The 21,893-nt window shown below is 40.2% G+C and overlaps 1 protein-coding gene across 1 annotated transcript in view; it reads left to right on the top strand.

Annotated features, from left to right (window-relative positions):
• fgd5.L (FYVE, RhoGEF and PH domain containing 5 L homeolog) overlaps positions 1 to 21,893 on the top strand; it is a 117,123-nt gene that overhangs the window by 51,514 nt on the left and 43,716 nt on the right. Inside the window, exons 6-10 of the mRNA XM_018259058.2 lie at positions 8,445 to 8,596; positions 10,514 to 10,670; positions 13,009 to 13,096; positions 17,347 to 17,397; positions 18,706 to 18,764. Of these exons, the coding sequence (XP_018114547.1) occupies positions 8,445 to 8,596; positions 10,514 to 10,670; positions 13,009 to 13,096; positions 17,347 to 17,397; positions 18,706 to 18,764 (507 nt within the window). The remainder of the gene's footprint in view (positions 1 to 8,444; positions 8,597 to 10,513; positions 10,671 to 13,008; positions 13,097 to 17,346; positions 17,398 to 18,705; positions 18,765 to 21,893) is intronic.

The following is a 21,893-nucleotide window of genomic DNA, read 5'->3' as shown; positions in this document are numbered from 1 at the left end:
CACTGAGCATGTGCACAGTCTTAGTCTTGCAAAGATGTTTAACAAAGTTACAAGATGGTGACCCCCTGTAGCCAACTTTGAAAGCATAAATTATTTGTTTGATTAGGCTTGTGGTGTAGTAAGTTCCTGTTTATATTTAGTATACAAAATACAGCATTTCTAGCCTTATTTTATTTTAGACTTTACATGCCCTTTAAATTCAACACACATATCATTATGGTGCATTTGCATTTACAAACATATGTTGTGCTGTTCCCTGCAGAGACTGTACTCACTTATATAACTGGTTACAGTGACAAGAAGCTGTGCATCATCAGATATATTACACATACTGTAGTTGAAATCTCAACTGAAAATTTGCGGAAATTAAGGCGCACAACCACCAAATAACCTGAGCCATCAGGACTAAATCTGCCTGGAAGAATAGGTACAAATCATCCCTTAACAGTGTGCAGAGCTGGTATATACGTATCCCAAAGCTGCTAGGTATACCTGCGAATGCTGCTAACAGAAAGATGTATTTGTCGTGCCTATTGAGGCATGTGAGGTTTGCATGGTGAAAAAACCGAACTGTGCAAAGTGAGACATAGCTGATAATGAGGAGACAAAGCTGTGCTGGGATGTTGCTTTTCATATGAAGACATAGCTGGTGACAGTCAGACATAAGTGTAGACAATTAGACAGTGTTAGCTGTTCATGCTGAGACACAGCTGTGCATGGTGAGAAAGAGCTATTCCAAGTGAGACACACAGGGGAGTGTGAGAAATACCTGGATGTAGGGTTGCCAGCCACCTTTTATGGAAAAAATACTGCCCCTATATATTTATCATTATTCCATATGAATAACATTGGCATAAAGTCAAAACCCTGGATGGTGAAAAATATTTAACCAGTGCTCAGGCCCTGATTGATAATCTGGATAATCTGGTGAATGCTGCTGTAAACCTGAGTTTTATTTTGGGCCTGTGGGGGCTGCTTGGGTCTAAATTATTTTACCTGCCCAGTAGCAGGTAGTCATTACAGGGTGTCTGGGTGCCAAGCAGGAGACATTGAAAAGGAAGGGCATGAAGAGATAGAAAGGTAGGTGCATAAAAAATAAAGATGGGTGTGTATATATTGGCAGCAGGCAATAGGGAGATATGGTTGTTGCATAAGAGGCGAATAGAATTTGGAATGGGAATGATTACTGATAGCACCTACTGGTGGCAGGAAAGGAGAGAGGTGCAAATAATGTTGATGGCCAAAAAATTAAGGGAAATCAATGTACTATTGGTAGTATGATCGGAGAGAAGGAGTTGAATACAATATTGAGATTCATACATTGTTTAATGTTGGCTTGAAGAGACTTACATTGCATACATTTGGGAAAACAGGGGAAAGAAATGGTGGGTGCTACTAGGAGTTTCTGAGTACCGAAGTAATGTTCCATAGGGGCATCACAGGCTGAAGATTATACAATCTGAATCCAAAACGAACTAGTTTATGATGACTAATTGTAATGGAAAGTTTTTGCCATTTTCTAACTTCTGCCTAGGGTAACTGACTCTTTAATGCACATAATTATTAGATACAAGCTGGCTAAAACAAATCACTAGACCGCTGAGAAGCCCTCTGTATAAACAAACCCCTCCCTTTCCCCATTAAAGTCTTTGTTAGGCTGTAAGATAAGTAGCAGCTCGTTATATAAACAGCTTTTCAGAGGACTGGTAATTTGTTTTAGCCAGCTCATCAGAACCAGGAGTCAAAATGTGACTTTACTTTCAGTTTCACTTTTTGCCCTGTTTAACAAGAATTGACAAAAAAACATAAATATTTACTAATTAAAACAATAGGGGGGAAGTATGCACACTCTCTATTCACTGAGCTCATGTTTACATTTGGTGGGTGATGCTATGGAATGTATCTTTGTTGCAATCAATATGATATTGTCAGGAAATGAATTTGTGTACAATACAGAACTTTCACTTCCCCTTAAATTTAAAAAAGATTTATGGACAACGCAGTGGTCTCCAAAGTGGGAGCTATTGTTTACAATGTGAGATGCTGCCATACAGCCTTGGGTGCTAAATATGGAGAAATGTTCTGTGCATGCTCCTATTTTCCATAATGCATCATACATGAGAGTAACATCTCATTAGCATTGCTAAGATGACGGAGACAAGTCTTGGAGTCTCAATGTTGACGTCCGTGGGCTGCGTAGGATGTGTCTAGTATCTAGCTGCCCCAAATTCATTTAGAAACAGGGAACACTTGGCTGTATCCTAGCCGAGCAGCTCCTGGTAGAAATTTTGTGTGCGTATCAATGGAGGGTTTATTCAGCAAATAGTCCTTCTGTTCAATGCGGAATTTCAAGCAGCTCAGACGCGTCCCTTCCCTTGACCTCCTCTATTCATGCCTCTCCATGTTCAGCTCAGAGCCTTGCCATTTGTGTCCACAATAGAACCAATTATTAATCTCTAACATTATAGGACATGGGTTTATGAACGTCACATGACCTGAGATAATATAACAGTAAGATCAGTGCACTGTCATGGAAACATAAACTGCATCATAGCCCTAAACTGAAGCCATGGGTAAATTTATTACCCTATGATAATAGGCCACAGTTGGGGAACCCAAGAGGCAAATTAGACCCCTGTCATTGCTTCTCTGTGATAAAAGATGGTCCTTTATTTTATATAATTTGTTTTTAACACGAGGGTGATAAAACTGCTGGCCCTGGCCATTAATGAAATAGGTGCTAAATTGCCTATTGCATTTGTGCATAGCAACCAATCAGCAACTTGCTTTGAACTGTCTGCTACCATTGAGAAAACAAAAGCAAAGAGCTGATTGGCTGTTACTGACAACTGCACATGTATAAGTTGGATAGGTTAGCGTCTATTTAAGTCAATTAACCCGATCAGTAATATTTTATACTCCCATTCACCAATAAATTGTAGGGTTAAAGGAGAACTAAAGCGTAACAAAATAAGTAACTAGAAATGTTGTACATTATGTTTTGGGCTTCTGTACCAGCCCAAGGCAACCACAGCCCTTTAGCAGTAAAGATCTGTGTCTCCTACCATACCATACCGTAATTTGCAGAAAATCCACTATAGCTTATGTTTTTATAGTGGATTTTCTGCAAATTACGGTATGGTATGGTATGGTACATCAACCTAAATTAGTTTTCACCAACAGAAGCAACACACTCATGCTGTGAGTCACCAACAGAGTTGTTGAGTATTGGACTGGGGTGTCCAGGGCCAACGAGGCTGCCACCATGGGCCCCCACCCTAGTCTCAAGCTGCAGTTCTTTCAAACTTCACCCCCCCGCCGCACACCGAATACCGCACTTCCCCCTTGCAGCTGTTATTGGGGTGGGGGATAGTGCCAGTGCCTGCAATTCCCAGTGGGTGTGGGCCTGGATCGGTAGGCACCATGGGGCCAACATATATATATATGTTTAGTTTTAACTATCAATGTGTCTAATGTCTCCCTTTACTATGGGTGGCAGACAATATTAGGTCACTGAACAATGCTACCAGGCAAATCTTGCATGGTGGGTGTTGGAGGTGCCATTGTACTGGCAAACTCTCAGACTAGACGGTCAAGTCTAGATGTGACTGCCGTTGGCAATGCTTTAGTCTGCTGCCTGTGCCTTCCTGACCTTTGGAGTTTTCGGGGAGAGAATGAAAGCAGCTGTGACCCAAAGGATATGGGACTGTAGCATTAACTCTTTCTAGGCAGGAGTGAAAGCCTAATTAACTCTAACATTGCACAGATGACTTCTATAGAATAGAAATAGATCGAAACAAAATGTTACAAGAGTGGATGATCATTATTTTACAGCAGTTATATATTTAGATTTGTGCAGCAGCTTCCCTTATAAGCTCACCAATAGCAGTGTGTTAATTGTCACCCATTTCCCTGTCCTTTCAGGTGCTTTAGTGTTTGCTTTGCAAAAGAGTAGGCAACTGGCCCACCGGTGCATCTGTGTCTATTCACGTGCCAGTCTAGATACAGCACTAGCAACTGCTCAGCAGAATACACACTGATACTGACTATGAAATAACTATACAAAGAAAAGGCTTCTGAGAATGTGTATGCGTGCATGTCCAAAAATAAGCAACATACTGCTGCAAAGCCAACAATTCTCTACGTTGTAGTTCAACAGAACCCTTATGAGAGATATACCTCTATGGGGCAAATTCACTAAGATCCGAAGTTGCGCCGGCGACAGCTTCGCCACACTCTGCCGCACTTTGCCAGGTGTAGTTTTGCCAGCGATACGCAAAATGCGAAGTTGCACTCAGGGAGGCGAACGGTAGCGAAGTTGCGCTAGCGTTAATTCGTCAAACAAAGCGAAGTTACGCTAGCAATGCCAAATTTGCATACGGTGCCAAGTTAAAGTACAATGGACGAATGTGTAGCACCAAATACATTACTACACAAGCCTGGGAAAGCTTCATAAAATAAAATAGAGGTGTTATTTTGCCCTATACATGTGTCCACTGTATAGTTTAGGTGCCATATGTTAGGAAATGTAGGGGGGAAGGAGGGTAGCCCCAAAAAATTGTACGATCTTTTTCAGCCTATCACCCTTAAAAAAGGAAAAGACGCCAGCGTTTTTTGGGAAATTTTTTGAAGCAAGCCCTATCTACTCTATTGCACTTCGGTCTCAGTTGGCGAAGACAAGTCTGGTGCAAGAGTAAACGATCATGAAAATCCGCAAGTTAGTGAATTAGCGTAGTTACGTCCCTTCGCCTGGCGTAAGGGTGCGAAGTAGCCATGGAGTAGGTCCACTTCGCTAGTGAATTTACACCAGCGCCCGTTAGTAAATCGTCGAAGTAACGAAATGACGTCACGCTGGCGAATTTGCGCTAACGTTAGGCGATTCACGCTTTAGTGAATTTGCCCCTATATCTCTATTGCCATCAAGATTCAGTTTCTGTCTGGGCCAATAAATTATAAGATGAATGGCAACCTAACATCAGTATAATACAGCGCAATTAAAGTATATTTAAGGGGTTGTTCACCTTTAAGTTGAGACAATTGAAAATGGTTTTAATTTTTTAGTATTTGAGTCTTTTGAGTTATTTAGCTTTTTATTCAGCGGTTCTCCAATTTGCAATTTAGAAATCTGGCTGCTAGGCTCCAAATTACCCTAGCAACCATGCATTGATTTGAGTAAGAGACTGGAATATGAATAGGTAAGGTCCCAAATAGAAAGATGATTAATAAATGCAGCAATAACAATAAATTTTTAGCCTTACAGAGCATTTGGTTTTTTCGGATGGAGTCATTGACCCCTGTGTAAAGCTGAAAAGAAGGGGAAAAAAAGGCAAATAATTAAAAACAAAACTATAAAAAAAAATAATGAAGACCAAATGAATAGTTGCTTAGAATTGGCCATTCTATAACACACTGAAAGTTAAGTTAAAGGTGAAACGCCTTTTAAATAGATAATTTGTACTTTTGCCAGTGAGTGTATCCATGGAAATGAGCAAAGGAAAAATATTCAGTGCACAATATGCTGCTCATTTAAATCGATACTGTCATGGGAATTTTTTTTTAAAAAAATGAATCAGTTAATAGTGCTGCTCCAGCAGAATTCTGCACTGAAATCCATTTCTCAAAAGAGCAAACAGATTTTTTTTATATTCAATTTTGAAATCTGACATGGGGCTAGACATTTTGTCCATTTCCCAGCTGCCCCAAGTCATGTGACTTGTGCTCTGATAAACTTCAATCACTCTTTACTGCTGTACTGCAAGTTGGAGTGATATCACCGCCCTCCCTTTTTACCCCCAGTAGCCAAACAAAAGAACAATGGGAAGGAAACCAGATAACAGCTCCCTAACACAAGATAACAGCTGCCTGGTACAACTCTCAATAGTAAAAACCCATGTCCCACTGAGACACATTCAGTTACATTGAGAAGGAAAAACAGCAGCCTGCCAGAAAGCATTTCTCTCCTGAAGTGCAGGCACAAGTCACATGACCAGGGGCAGCTGGGAAATTGACAAAATGACTAGCCCCATCTCAGATTTCAAAATTTAATATAAAAAAACTGTTTGCTCTTTTGAGAAATGGATTTCAGTGCAGAATTCTGCTGGAGTAGCACTATTAACTGATGCGTTTTGAAAAAAACATGTTTTCTGATGACAGGATCGCTTTAATGATTGTGCAATTGGAGAGCTTGTATAAAAGAATTCTATCCGGCCTGTGGGTGGCGCTGTAAAACTTGTGATTTTTTTTTGCCATTTCCAAAGCCCAAACAGGCACAATAAACAGCAAATATATAGAAAGGCCATGCAGCAGAATCCCCACATGAGATCTAGCTGGCTGTTGTTTGTACACTGAGAATCTGATGAGGGAAATGGCAAGTAATTGTCCTTTATTACTTTGTGCAGTAGCATAAAATAAGTTCAAGAAAGGTCAGATTGTCCGAAACAGACATTTATTTGGCTCTGGGGTATCAGCGGCGTATTATCATAGGGTCTGGAGATTGACGAGCGTGCTCAGCAAACCTCTGCAAAGCAATAAGCAAGCTGTAGAATGGAGCAGAGTCTCAGAAGTGCACCCACACAGGCCCCCAAACACAGCCGTGCGTTAAGAAGAAAGTGTTGCTCTGCGCCACCGTAACCATTCTGAGATCAAGGGGCACGTGTTCTGGTGCTGGCAGGGGGGCACAGCTGCTACCAGGCACAGGGTAGGCCAGCCTTAGGATTCAAACTGGGATAAAATACTGAGCAGGCGGTGAATCATTATCATAAAGAGAAGCAGATCGTTGCGAGGTGAGAATGCTGAACATGATGGCAGCTGTAATTATTGGCATTCCATGAATAGCTTTGGTGCTATTAATCGAAACAAAGTAAAAGAGGAAAAGAGTTCAATGTGCCTTTAAAGTGTTTCCTTAACTAACTGATCCTATAAATCCCCTAAATGTGCCTGTATTGACTCCTACTCCTGCTTATATCATTCCTTAAGTGCCAGCGTAATCATTCTCCTTACCCACTCTGCCTTTTAGTCTTAGCATTCAGGAAAGTGTTTTTTGGTCAGTTCCCATAAAACTTACACTCAGTGTTCCTATGCTTGAAACTAACTGTCCCTAAATGTGTTCCATTAAGCCTATTATTATTGTACATAAAGTACATAAAGTAACAGCTCCTAGATTTGTCCCCAAAAAATCTATCCTTCCTATACCTGATACAAACGGCTACTAGATCTGTTGCCAGAAACAATATTGCTGTTATTTCTGCAAATATAACAAGTTGCTCCTAAACCTTTTGACATACAGTAAGTCATTTGGCAACCCCCGACAATACCACCAAAGTCAAAATATGAAGCATTCCATTAATCTAAAGAATATATCAATCAGTTAAGATTTTAGAGAGGAATGGGCACATGCCTGGGTATAACTGGGCATAGCTAGGGCAGATTAGAAGTGTGCCATAAAACAACCAGATTTTCCAAGCAGGAATGTTTGGGGGTTCTGATTAGAATTCTAATATAAGAGGTCCCACCATGGAGCCCAAAAGCAGTATTAGGTATATTAAATTACCCCATATTACAAAAATAAAAGGATATGATAAATCACTGAAGAGTTTCATGACCATATAAAAGCCTCATGCTTTGATAAAGGTGATGGAACTCCGAGGTGATGGCTAATATCCTTATATTTTACAATAGGAGGTACTTTATTTATTAGTAAGCAGATAGATACAGATAGATAGATAGATAGATAGATAGATAGATAGATAGATAGATGATAGATAGATAGATAGATAGATAGATAGATAGATAGATAGATAGATAGATAGATAGATAGATAGATAGATAGATAGATAGAGACTTTACAATGGGAGATACTTTATTTATTATTATGCAGATAGATAGATATATTATAGATGATTGATAGATAGATGATAGATATAGATAGATAGATAGATAGATAGATAGATAGATAGATAGATAGATAGATAGATAGATAGATGATTAATAGATAAGTAGATGGATGTAATGCAGTGGATGTTTGAAATAATCCTCCAGAGAGATATCATTAACTTGTCATTTTTCATACTAAAATTCCCGCAGAACTACTTTAAATGGGATTGAGCTTCATGACCCAAGTAGTGGTTTAGAGTTAATGACTGTCTTTTAATTGTTACAAATGAAATGTACTGTTGTGTGGGGTAAACTTGTTTATGGCAGCCTACTATGGTGACCCATATTCATGACCCATATTTGGGTTTCCAGGTTTAAAAACCCCTTCTTTAGATAATCTAGTGTTTAACCAGAGGTTGTTTGTCTGCCTAAAAACAGTTTGTAATGTAAGGCAGGGTGGCCTGCTCCTCCCTGAGAGCCAGAATCTCCAGATGAGCTCCAGTCTAGATATATTTCCATAAACCTATAAACAAACAGTTATAATATTAATTTGTTTTTATTGATATACGCAGGAGTTTCACACGGCTGTGCTCAGAGTGCTGGGCAGCGAAGAGGAGGACGGGGAGGATGAGCTCAAACTACGCCACGGATTGAGTGGACTTCTCAACATTTACCTGCTGCACGAGGAAATCTTGGCTGAGCTGGAGCAAAGGATATCACACTGGTGAGATAAAGTAACCCAATTTGGGGACACGGGTGTTATTGCAGGTTCTGATATTAAGGGTTTTGTAGCTATGGATAGCGTTATAGTGGTACTATACAGTAATTACTGATTATCCTATCACTTAGTGATATAGATAGTGCCATAATTTAGTGACCCACTAAGTTAACATTTTCTTACAAAAACATTACCAGGATGTCGAAGGCTCTCCTTGGTCATCAAAGTGTTGTGAAACGTGTGTAACTGTGTAACAAGCTGTTCAGGCTGACTTTTTGCCACTGGGGGACAACAAGGAAGGGCATTCAGAAAGATTAGTACAGTATTAGATAGAAGGGCTATTTAATAAATGCTTCAAAGTTTGCTACAGGGCTAATTACCAATAACAACCAATCAGCACATAGCATTTAATGGTTACCTGTATGACAAATAAAAAATAATTTTTTTTGGTTGCTGTGGGTTACTGCGTCTGAGCAAATATTGTGCCTTACATATGCCGGTAAGTTTTATGGTACTTTTTGGGAGCATTAAAATCCCATGAAAGCTAGGTGGGGGAATTCTATAGGAACTGGTATAATTTTAGGCAGCAGCCCCATTGGCTTGGGGGGGGGTCTTTATATAAAAGTAAAACTGATAGTTTCCCTGGAGCTTTTGGGGATGGGTTTCTCTAAATAAATTATTCCCATTAACCACTAATCAGTCCATTTCACTTGCTATTGAGCTATAGCTATATATTGAGCAGGGGCGGTCCATGTCGCTAAGTGCAGAGAGCGCAATTGCACTCTCTGCACTAGAAGAGCCGAATTTCCGGGTTGAAAACCGGAAATTTGGCTCTTAGTTACCAGGAGCGGCATTTTTGCCGCCCCTGGCAACCAGGGGGGCACTGTCGCCTGAGGCGAGTGTCTCAACTCGCCTCATTGGTGGAGCACCCCTGACGATAAGATACAAACAGGTGGAATTTAGAAGTGGTTACTATTTGCATTCTGTACATTGCAGTTAAGCCTGTGTCTGTGCTTTCTTTCTAACAGTAGTATTAAGCAGAAAGTGTTTAGTGCTGAAAGGGTTAAGAGGCTACTGCTGGGTAGAATGTAGGATTTCAGTTGTGGGAACAGAGTGCAGAGTTTAAGAAGTGCCCAAGTGTACTGGCATGAGAATGGCTAAAGTCTTTTATCTCAGAGCTGACATCCCGTAAAGCCTTGCACATAAGGCCTTATATAGTAAATGGTGCTCACTCCCAGCATGCCTTACATTCCTTTCTCTCATCCAATCTCAGCCGGCTTCATATTGAACTGAATTCACTGCATTATGTGGTGTTTCCTCAACAAGGACTTTTTAAAAGTAGTTAATTACTGTTCTCTATATTAACCTCTTGCACTCCATGCCCCAGCTTGTGTGGGAATGGTGAGGGTCTAACGTGTGTAGTCGTGGGTTTAGACTTTTGAATGTTTGTTTGTTTTTTCGTTTTCTTTAGGGACATAATGATATATCCCCCCCCGGAAACAATTATTCCTACTAGCATCTATTGTGACATAAGCCTTAATGCACAGGGGTATTTTTATTATCCTTGATCTCAGTGCTGCGCAGTATGTTTGCGCTCTATAAATATTTGAATATAATAATAATCATTTCTATAGCACAGATATAGTACACATTGCTTTATAAAGATTATACATCATTCACTGCACCAGTGGAGCTTACAATCTTAGGTCACCATCACACTATATACTGGAAAAAAAATGCATGCAAAAACGGGGGAAAAAAATGCATGCAAAAACAGAGAGACAAAAAAGGTAATTTATAAAGACCCAGGCAAAAGGGGTACAAGAGCAAGGAAGCAGTCTTGCATCCAAACACACACTCCAATATAGGTGGACTAATCGCCATTGAATCTGTCCATCCTCATCCTACATCTTGTCTTGCCAGGGAGGAAAATCAGAACATAGCAGACGTATTCCTGAGCCGCAAGTCTGACTTCCAGCACCACACAGCCTTCATTGTGGCATTTGATAAGATGACAGCTGCCCTGGATGACTGCACCCTTAAAATCTCCTACTTGGCAACAGTTGTAAGAGACTTTGAGGTAGGTTCACTTCATGGACGTGCAAATATGACAGCACCGCAGTATGGCATGTGCTACACAACAACCAAAACAGGGGAGACACTTTGTATGTGTGTAAGCAATTCTGAACTTAAACATGCATGAGCAACAGATAAAGGACTTGTTGGTGGAGACGTAACTGTAAGTGAGAGTGCTATAGCAGGATGAGACTAATACAATAGGCTGGCCCCATTTCAGGCAGATGGTTTTGGTTCATCAGAAATATTTAAATGACATTGCTGAGCGACAAAAGGCATTGGTAGCACTTACACAGCCGAATACTTATGGAGTGAGTGAATAAATGGGAGGGTGAAGTAGCTGAGAATTTCTAACATACTTGATCCAGCTGTTAGAGGCCATGGGCCTCCTACTTCTGCTGCCAATTCCCATACTGTGTCTATGGAACAGCACGGTCTCAGGGGATAGATTTTCAAAATACTTGCCATGCTGAAAAGATTTAGAATGGATACAGAGGGAGCAGCTACATGGGTGTAAGTTATCAAACTCCGGAAAATCTGTCTGCATCGTGTTGCCTTGTATGAACCCAACAGATGCAAGGAAAGCATAGGGCTTATTGAATAAACAAGGGTATGGATGGAGCACATCAAACGCAGTCTCTGCCGCAAAACATTCTTTATTGCATAAAGCATAGGGCTTATTGATTCATCACTTGCTTGGACTCAAAAAATGTGCAAGGATTATTGATCTTTCCATCACTGGATGACAATCATTCAGGAGAGAAAACAGAAATACAGTATGTCATTGTGACAGTGACACAAAGTGATACCCAGCTAAATGTAGGACAGGGTGGGGCAAGCTGAGGACCTACAGATGTTTTTGAATTATTGCTACCATACCTAATGGATGCTGGGTGGTATAGCTCTGCAACTTCAGGTCAGTGCGTAGCCCCTTCTGGATAAAGGCTGTCCCAAATGAGCTATGCCTTCAAGGGGTTCCTAGTGTTGACATTAAAGGAAAACTATACCCCCCGGAACAATGTAGGTCTCTATAAAAATAATTAAACAACTCATATGTAAAACCCTGCTTTGTGTAAATAAACAATTTCCATCATAATATACTTTTTTAGTAGTATGTGCCATTGGGTAATCATAAATAGAAAATTGACATTTTAAAAAATAAGGGCCGCCCCATGGAGTCCTAGGATTCACAGTGCACCCAAACAAACCAAACATTTTAGGTCACATGAGCCAATTAACAGACATAATTATTCATTTTGGGGGTATAGTTTTCCCTTTAATCCCTGTAACTTTTAGCAGCCCATTTATAGAAATATATATATGGAGAGCGTTCTCCATTATACCAAAAAGTTATATTTCAGCAACTCGGTGCTATTTACAATCAGTCTTTGAACAAATGAAAATAATGTTAATATAAAGAGCTGGGCCATTCAGTAACCTTGTCTCTAATTTGCATAGGCTGCATATTCCCAGTAAGGAGGTATACTAGGTATGAGATAAAGTATTTGTATTATAAAGGTTAATTATTTCATAGATGAACTGTATCTTAAGCATTGTACAAGGAATGGGATGATAGAGGAGCTTGCGTTCCATTCACAGAAGGGCATAATCTAACCCTGACTAAGCAAGGACCAGGTGTTTCTTAGATAGCAGTGTTGGTCTACAGTATTATTGAAGCAGCAGGTGTACTGAGGTTCAGTTATATTGCCAAGTCTCGAAATAGGAACAATGGAGCATTTTTCTACAAATGCTAGAAAAAAAAATGTGGTTTATATAAAAAATGATATAAATTCAAGCACAACTGCTTCAGGGAGAGTCTCACATACTAACCATGTATAATCATGGCATCATGGGTGTATTCGCTTCTTGATGTCCATGCCTGGTATCTTGAGGATTGTTGGTGGTAGCTTGGTCCTGCGGTTTTAGTGCAGAGGTCCATCTTGGTTTTGCCTATTTCAGACATTGTCTTTATGTGTGAATTTACAGTGCCCATGAGATGAGGTGGTGAGACAGTTACTAGTTACACCTCCATTTTCAGAAGTTTCATATGCACCAATCTACTATGTTGTTAGGCTCTCCTCTGCATAATGTTCTGCACCCCTTCCTTATAATTAAAGTAGAAATATATCTCCATTCTGCCCATGCATTTCTTTTTGCTGACTGGCTGTAAGTTTGCCAAACCTCCATGTTAACTCCACTCCCTAAAACCACTAGATATAAAAGAAACTAAGGCTTAATGACTATAACCAACCTTGACTTTGCAGCAGCTAGATATAACTTATGTGATATTATTATTATAACATGAAACATTTCTGTATATTTCTCTTGATCCTGGAGAGCAGAGGTACCTCCATCGTGGTCAAGCCAATGTGAAGCATGAACTGCTGAAGGTAGTGCAGAGAATCTTCCAGTATCATATGATTCTTACAGGTGAGTGACATAAGGGCCTCGGGTTGGCACACAAGTCCAGCTCAGTGAATAAAAGTCAAGGAACCCTTGGCAATGCATAAGTACAATCAGGCCTGGACTGGGAGTCAAAATAGGCCCTGCCATTCCAAGTACACAGAGGCCCAAACAGCCCCAACCAGCCCAAAACAGCCTCCTACCAGCCCACTATATGGTAACTTTCTATGGAACCATACAGCAGCCCATCTGGCATTTGCCAGAACCCACAGATTGCCAGTCCGGGCCTGAGTACAGTAAGTTCAGATGCTGTACCACCGCTATAGTCCATCGGAATTCTTTGTGCGAGCAAACTGTAGCCTTTAAACTACATTATCATTTCATTCCCTTGTGCTACATGCTAAAAATTTGGTGGCCTCTATGTAAATTAATTTCACTTCCCAGAGACAGAAATAGGGGTAGAAAAAATAGGCAGCTGTCTAGTGTGTAATAAAAATACTGTATACACTCTGCACCACCACCCTGGCTTTCTGGGAAGATGGTAGTAAGTGAAAGTAGGTGGTGTTATGGCAAGTGACTGACCCCACTGGCAGTGGGCTGGCAGGAATGTGACTGGGTGTAGAGCCAAAACATTTGCTTAGTAATAATCCAGAACAATGGTTAAGGTTAATACATTTCCATTGTTTAAAGAATCCACCACCTTCCTGCAAATACCTACTGAATGACCCATTTCACACTGCACTGAAGCCAATTCCACGACCTGCATTACGTAATGACCAATTCTTATGGGAAATGGAATGTACAAATCGTTACATTGTTTGGTATGGACGGTATGTGATTCATGGGCAGATTTAAGTTGATGATTTGGGTCCTTTAGACTAATTCAGCAGCTTATCTGCATGTGATTGGGCCCTCCTCCGACAGGCCACCCTAATAGATATCGATCGGGCAGATCTCTATCAGGGAGACTTGATCTTTCTGTCGGATCGAGGACTGAATCGGCTCGCATTACCATGATATCACCTGACCAAGGGGGCTTGTTGGAGGGAAGATTCACTAGTTTGGCGACCTAGCCATACAAGCTAATCTTACATTGTATTCCCACCTTAAGATTGTATGTCTCAAAATCAATGGACTGGATGCTGTATTTCCTCAGAACACTTGTGTTCATGTTGCTGGATTCTGAACCATATATACAAATGAATTGATGTCATGTAGCAGCAGCAAAACAATTAAATAGTGTGCATATATATAGAGGATATTGTTAGCCAGAATCATGTTTCTACAATACCAATATAAATCATCAGTGAGATCAGTAGGAAGGACTCATATGGCAGTTTTTTATTACAAAGCCACACTGAGCACATAAAAATGCCTATATTGCATTAATATTCATTTTTATAAAAGCACATAAGTGCGTTTTTTTGTGAGTTTCAAACACAGTCCACTATTATATTGTCTTTTGAATGTGCATCATGCACAAAAACTCGGTGAAGTGCAAATGCAGTGAATGTTCAAACCTACAGGTATTGGATCTGTTATCCAGAATGCTCAGGACCTGGGTTTTTCCAGATAAGATGCCTTAAGTCTACTAGAAAATCATGTAAACATTAAATAAACCCAATAGGCTGGTTTTGCTTCCAATAAGGATTAATTATATCTTAGTTTGGATCAAGTACAAGGTACTGTTTTATTATTACAGAGAAAAGGGAAATCATTTTTTTTTAATTTGGATTCTTTGGATAGAATGGAGTCTATGGGAGACATAGCAATGTAGAGAAGCCACACGGCACACAGGTCTGCATGAAAATTTCAGTGATGTATTGGTGCGGAGTGCAATGCAACGTTTCGGGGTAGCATGCTTGACAAAGGGGGTTACCCCGAAACGTTGCATTGCACTCCGCACCAATAAATCACAGAAATTTTCATGCAGACCTGTGTGCCGTGTGGCTTCTCTACATTGCTATATTGGGAGGTTGCCGAGCCTCCACCCACGTGCACCAGGCAGATCTTTATTCATCGTTAAGGAGGGTGTGCGAATCCACACTACATTCGTTGGTCTATGGGAGACATTCCGTAACTCAGAGCTTTCTGTATAACAGGTTTCTGGATAATAAATCCTATACCTGTACTGTATATACTAGTATGGCATTAATAAGCTGATGCGTTTAGGTGCTCCCAAAAACTTCTGTGTGTAATAGTGTGTGTGCTGCTATTTGCAGCAGTTCGAATACCCGATGCTGCTTCTCTACACCTTTTGTTCAAACAGGAAGGCAGGTTTCCTAGTGGAATTACATATAAAGAGCAGAATTCTTAATTTCAAATAACTCGTTTTAATAGCTCTTGGAAGTAAAGTTTTTGCCTATATATATCTGCATTTAATTGGAAAATGCAGGTTTAGTATTAGCAATACTACTTTATTGACATAGTCATGTTCACTCACCCCTTCCTCCCACATAACCTCTCCACCGATTGGTACTTCATTGCATCTTTCTCCTGCTTCCCCATTTATTGCCCCAATCAGTTGAACCCATGACAGGTTCCTCTGTTGCCCACCCCAAGTTCCAACCCTGATATGGTTAGGAGTTGGGCAGGACATAGTGGTCTCCCAAGCACATCCCCTAGGTTACATGTCATTTACTATTGCCACACACAAGAGTACTGAAGAGCACAAATTTGCTCCCGTTAGGGCCCATGCACAGAGAACTTCATCCCAGGGCAAATGTCCAAGCTCCTCAATTTGTGCCATATTACAAATCTTGTGCAGGGTGAAGAGAGCAGGACTGTTGGGTTCAAAGCAGGCCTGTACTTAACACCACCTACCAAAGCCCATGGTAAGTCCAGAGCTCTTCTGCACCTGCAGCCTCTGCTGCTCCCTAGCTTGCACCCAAACCAAGGGACATTCCCCAGCACAAGATGTTCCCTTTAGTGCTCCAACACTTGCTGCTCTAGCCTTGGTAAATGAGCCCTTAAATATCTAAGCATGTTCTTATGTGAGGAGCCTTTGATAAAAGTGACACCGTTTGGTGGCCAAGTGTTACAGCTCCGAGGATAAAGCCTTTTGCATTGATGGATTTAAAGCTCTTTTTCAATGCAGCTCATACAAAAGTTTTTCTTTTAAACACCTCCTCTGTCAATTGATTCACATAACGTCACAAAGCCCTCGCCGTGATCTGCCATTAAGAACGGATAAGGAGGATTTGTCTGCCTTTGAAAAAAGCAACGGATCCTGTTTTACCAACTCAAAATACAATGGCTACATCTCAAAAGCAAAGAAGCATTAAGCTCACCCTACATAATAGCGCTATGTTCACAATATGGAGACCTCTTTATCCTGTATTGTTGAAATACCATTAACCTGTTCAGAATAGATTGAAACCTTCCAGTACAGAGTGTGGTAGATAAGGAGCAACTTGCTGGGAGGCAGAAATGGAAATTAACCTGACGGTATAAATTAACCGAGTTGATTCACCTGGGCAAAGGCTTTATTGTCATCACAGCAGTCAGTGCAATAGGCTGCGAAGGACCCACAACCTCTCGGCAACATGAGCTGTCAGTCACTTCCTAAAGTACACCAGAGATTGCCATGTTGAAATTCTGGTATACAATGTAAAGTAGGGCTAGAATATTTCCATTAAGGTGGCACCACTATATGTACAGTACAGTATATAGACAACACTAAAAATATTTAGTCAGGTATAAATTGTCTATACAGATATGGGATCTGTTATCCAGATTGCTCAAGACCTGGTGCTTTCCGTAATTTAGTCATAACTTAAGTCTACTAGAAAAATCATATAAACTTTAAATAAACCCAATAGGCTGGTTTTGCTTCCAAAAAGGATTCAGTATATCTTCGTTTGGATTGAGTACATGGTACTATTTATTTATTACAGAGAAAAAGGAAAAAAGTTTAAAACATTTGCATTATTTGGATAAAAGAGAGTCTATGGGAGACGACCTTTGTGTAAAGAGCTTTCAGGATAATGGTTTCCAGATAACGGACCCCATACCTGTATAAAAACTATATCTATCCTCAAATAAAGATATGCTTGGGGGGTGCAAATAAAGGCATAGCTGTGGGTAGACTGGGGAACAGCAGTGACAACAACAAGACACTATGGTGACAGTAGCACTTGATATCAATGCAGACCTTCATTTTTTAAGTTCAGCTCCCAGAATGCACCAACAGCCAAAATCAGACAGTTATTCATACATTATGGTTGATTACTAATGTTGAATGTTTACTTTAAATTCTGTTTGATTGTAACCCACAGACTACCTGAATAACCTGTGCCCAGACTGGGCAGAGTATGAAGACACCCACGGTGAGTAAAACAGTTAATTATTGAGCTTTACTACTTGGATTCACCTAAAGAAGAAGGAAAGGCCTATTTAGTTGGGGGTGCCAAAAGTTAGGCACCCCCAAGTCATTGCATATACTTACCTGAAAGAAACCCCAGGCCGGTGCTCCCATCAGCAGAAAACTGCACCGGTTTGGGGTTGTTCCAGCGAGCACCACAGAGCGATCGACTTCCTTCTTCTTTCTGCAAATTTCCCTGGGCAGACACATGCACAGTAGAACTAAAGTTTGGCTTCTCGCGCTACTGTGCATGCACTCGAAGAAAGAAGAAGAAGAAGGAAACAATCGATTTGTGGTGCTCACTGGAAGAATCCCCAGACCAGTGCAGTTTTCTGCTGATAGAAGCACTGGCCCGGGGTTTCACGTAAGTATATACACTCACTTGGGGTGCTTAACTTTTGGCACCTCAAATAAATTCAGCCTTTCGTTCTCCTTAAATGTCAGAAATTATCTGGGCAGTAAATTTATATGGTAGGGCACAGTGCTCAGTTCCCAATCCCCTATATGATTCTAACTAAAGATTGTGTGCCAACACCCCCTGTAAAACCCCAGACAATGACTAGATCAATCCCAGAGGAACACATTCATAAATCAAGAACATTTTTAGGAGGCATTCAATGGTTGAAAAGAACAGCCTTTGTTTAAAGGCAGAAACAGATTATCAAGTTTTGCAATGGTTAATAGAAAAACATACCGTATATAATAAAATTAATTAACTCATTTATAAATACGGGGCAAATTTTCCCCTAGACAGTTACCCAATCAAATGTTTGTTTTCACTGCTCAACCTGCAGCTGGCTGAAAAAAGCCAAACGCTAATTGGTTTCTATGGGTTACTGCCCAGGGGCAAATTTACAAGCCCCTGACAGTCTGTTAATTATTGAAAAAACAACTCATGGATTGTGTGTTTCCTACAGAAAACTCATGTTGCTTTGTATTTATATCTTATAGGTAGTTTAATACGTATATTTTATTTTGCTCAATTATTATGTACCCCCAGAGCGGGGAGGACATTCTTGAAGGGCCACATCACACCACAACACATTTTTGACAATAAAAGTAAAATAAGGACATGGGTTTGTAATGAAAATAAAAAGGAAGGCAGAGCAAGAGGTTACATTAAGAACCATAATGTGAGAAATGCTGAAGTTCGGGAACAACATATATACCCTTAATCCATAGAATAGCTGTGTCAATGAAATGTTTATTTTGGATGGCACTTTCCCAATCTTGATGAAAAAAAAATACTCTTATATTTTTCTTTTTACCCTAGCGGCCCTGTTGATGGTGTCAGAAGTTGCTGATCGAGCCAATGACAGCATGAGACAAGGGGTAAGTTACTGTCAGCCTTTCTTACAAAGCATTTTTATGTACAGTATATAAGTAGAATATGTATTCAGTGCACTAAATCGGAAGTTCTCTATCGAAGGCCTGTTTTAAAGCAAGTGATAATTAAATGCAGTTGTATTTTGGTCAGTGCTGTTTTTGGGCTTTAGCCCAGGTTAAAGGAGAACTAAACTCTAAAAATGCCACATATTATATACGGAACTTATTGCCTAACGTTTCAGCTTGTCAATAGCAGCAATGATCCAGGACTTCACACTTGTCACAGGGGGTCACCATCTTGGAAAGTGTCTGTGACACTCACATGCTCAGTGGGCTCTGAGCAGCTGTTGAGAAGTTAAGTTTAGGCGTCGTTGCAAATTAGATTACACTAGGGAAGCACGCCCTTCTTTTGCTTTGTTTTTTAGACATGTTTTGGATTGACCCTCTGGTTTTTTGAAGAGGCAGTGACCCCTGGTTGAGATACTTTAGCAAACGTATACCTTACTGGGATTTTTGGATTCCTAATTGAACTATTACTTGAGTCCTTACACCTGGCTCGAAGGTGTTTGAATTTGGGAATGCGAAAGATTGTTTTTTTATCAACTTATTTTTAGCTAAACAATCACAAATATGGAGCGCTCACCTCCCAACTCATCTCACAGTTGTTGTGCCAGGTGCTGTACCGGAAGACCCCAATCCTGTCGAAGGGTCACATCAGTACTCCAAGAAATTACCAGCAGCACACTGTTAGTCTTGCATAAGTGCTCAAGTGCAGATTTATTGTGTAGCCCATAGCATATAAAGGCAACGTTTCGGACCTCCCAGGTCCTTTGTCAAGCCCCAAGGCTTGACAAAGGACCTGGGAGGTCCGAAACGTTGCCTTTATATGCTATGGGCTACACAATAAATCTGCACTTGAGCACTTATGCAAGACTAACAGTGTGCTGCTGGTAATTTCTTGGAGTACTTATTTTTAGCTAAGTCTTAGCTCCCCTATTGATTGAGAGATGTGATGGAAGCTGGAAGGCATGGAAGGGTCGAGTGAGGATATTTCTGATGCTAGTTGCACTGGTTTCTGTGCTGCCATGGAGTAATTATCTGTATTAATTATAAATCAGCCTTTATATATATATATATATATATATATATATATATATATATAGTGAATAAAGTACCCCCTCTTGTAAAATATAAGGATATTATAAGTTACCGAGGAGTTTCATGACCATATAAAAACACGAGGCCGAAGGCCGAGTGTTTTTATACAGGTCATGGAACTCCGAGGTAACTTCTAATATCCTCATATTTTGCAACTGGGGGTACTTTATTTATTATAATACACAAATTTTAGTGAGTCATGTGACAGAAATGACATCAGAACTCACCATTTATAACTGATGACATCAGAACTCACCGTTTATAAGGATATAATTTACAAGATATTCATGGCTTTTGTGTATTATATATATATATATATATATATATATATATATATATATATATATATATATATATATATATATATATATTCTATATATCTGTGTGTATTGTATATTGTGAGTGGGTCCCTAAGCTCAGTAAGTGACAGCAGCACAGAGCATGTGCAGTGAATCAGCAGAAAAGAAGATGGGGAGCTACTGGGGCATCTTTGGAAACACAGATCTTTTCTGATAAAGGGCAGTGGTTGACTTGGGCTGATATAGAAGCCCAAAACATAATGAACATGTCTAGCTACTTCTTTAGTTAGATTTTAGTTCCCCTTTAAATACATGTTTGCTTTCTGTATATTAAGGCCATTGACCCTGTAAAAGGCTCATGTGTGAAATAAAATGTTGGCTCCTGGGACGACAAAAATTCAACTGGCACCCTACACTAACCTGCCCACTCCCAACCGCACCCAACACTAATCCAGTCGGCACTTCCATTTATACACACACAACTTACTTATCTCTGTCATGAAGGGGGGCAGGTGAGCACCTATAAATGAAGGATGCTGGTGCCAAAAGCCAGCAGAGTAAGGTCTCAGGCTGGTAGAGCAGAAGAAGAGCTCAACACAAATCGCCAGCGACCCACAAAAATGTGTGTGAAAGTTGGCCTGAATCCGCCCAAACCCACTAAGGCCGGTTCACACATCACTATTGGCCTCTATAGGTGGAGAATAACAAAAGTTTAGGGAGCGTTAGCCGCCTAAACACCTGCTATATATAATTATACAGTTTTATCATAGAAAGCGACAGTCCCCAAGCAAAATATCATGCTGCTGCCCTGGTGGGCCATCAGTCTACTTACATTATAAAAAGGTTTTTTATATTTATTTAATGGAGTGCTGCTCCAGATTACACTTGCAGTAGCCGGGATATCAGGGAGTGCATATCAAACAATGATTTTATACTGTATATACGCCCAGGGCCAGAACAAGGCATAGGAGGGTAGGCATCTGCATTAGGTCCATGGGTGCATCAGTACTTAATTGTCAGTAGTAATTCTTTTTAACTTAATATTGGTTTGCATGAGCATGTCAGTCTGTGTATACACATGTGGTTTTGTACCAACAGTTTTTTAGGGTATGCATCTCTCTTTAATTGTCACTACCTTTATCCTTATGTATCTTCTAAAGTTATTATAGATTTTATGATATCATTTGAGGGTACTGCTGCCTAATTCTTTGTCCTTTTGGGAAACTAATCCTCATTTAGTTCTTTTGTGTGATCTAAGGGTCAATTGTTTGTGTCTTGTTCTGTTTTCAGGTGTCAGTTTGGGGAGAGAGGGCACATTTGTATACTTGGCATGGTTGCAAAATCCCCTTGACCCAGCTCTGGGAATATTGATAATCCAGCTTGATCCGACTCCCTTGCCTTCCAGCCATTCCCTTATGTTCTTGCAGGGCTGTTAGCAGGTGAAAGAAATGTATTGCATCAGGAATGTTAGTGGAGTAAAGAGAAACAGCTTGCCAAGAATTCACTACAGTAAAATGAAATATAATTCAGACAGTGAAAGAATATTATGTTAAAGACACAAAGCTATTGGAATTGCACAATTAGATCTGCCAGGGCCTTTGTAGGAGGAGAAAATAGCATCATTAGCGAGAAAAATTGTGACATTTTTGGGTAAATTATCGAAAGAAGGAAAACAAAT

The sequence above is a fragment of the Xenopus laevis genome, chromosome 4L (genome assembly GCF_017654675.1).
Source record: "Xenopus laevis strain J_2021 chromosome 4L, Xenopus_laevis_v10.1, whole genome shotgun sequence".
Taxonomy (NCBI): Eukaryota; Metazoa; Chordata; class Amphibia; order Anura; family Pipidae; genus Xenopus; species Xenopus laevis.
Note: the sequence above shows the minus strand (reverse complement) of the source record. Positions and strands in the feature narration are given on the sequence as shown.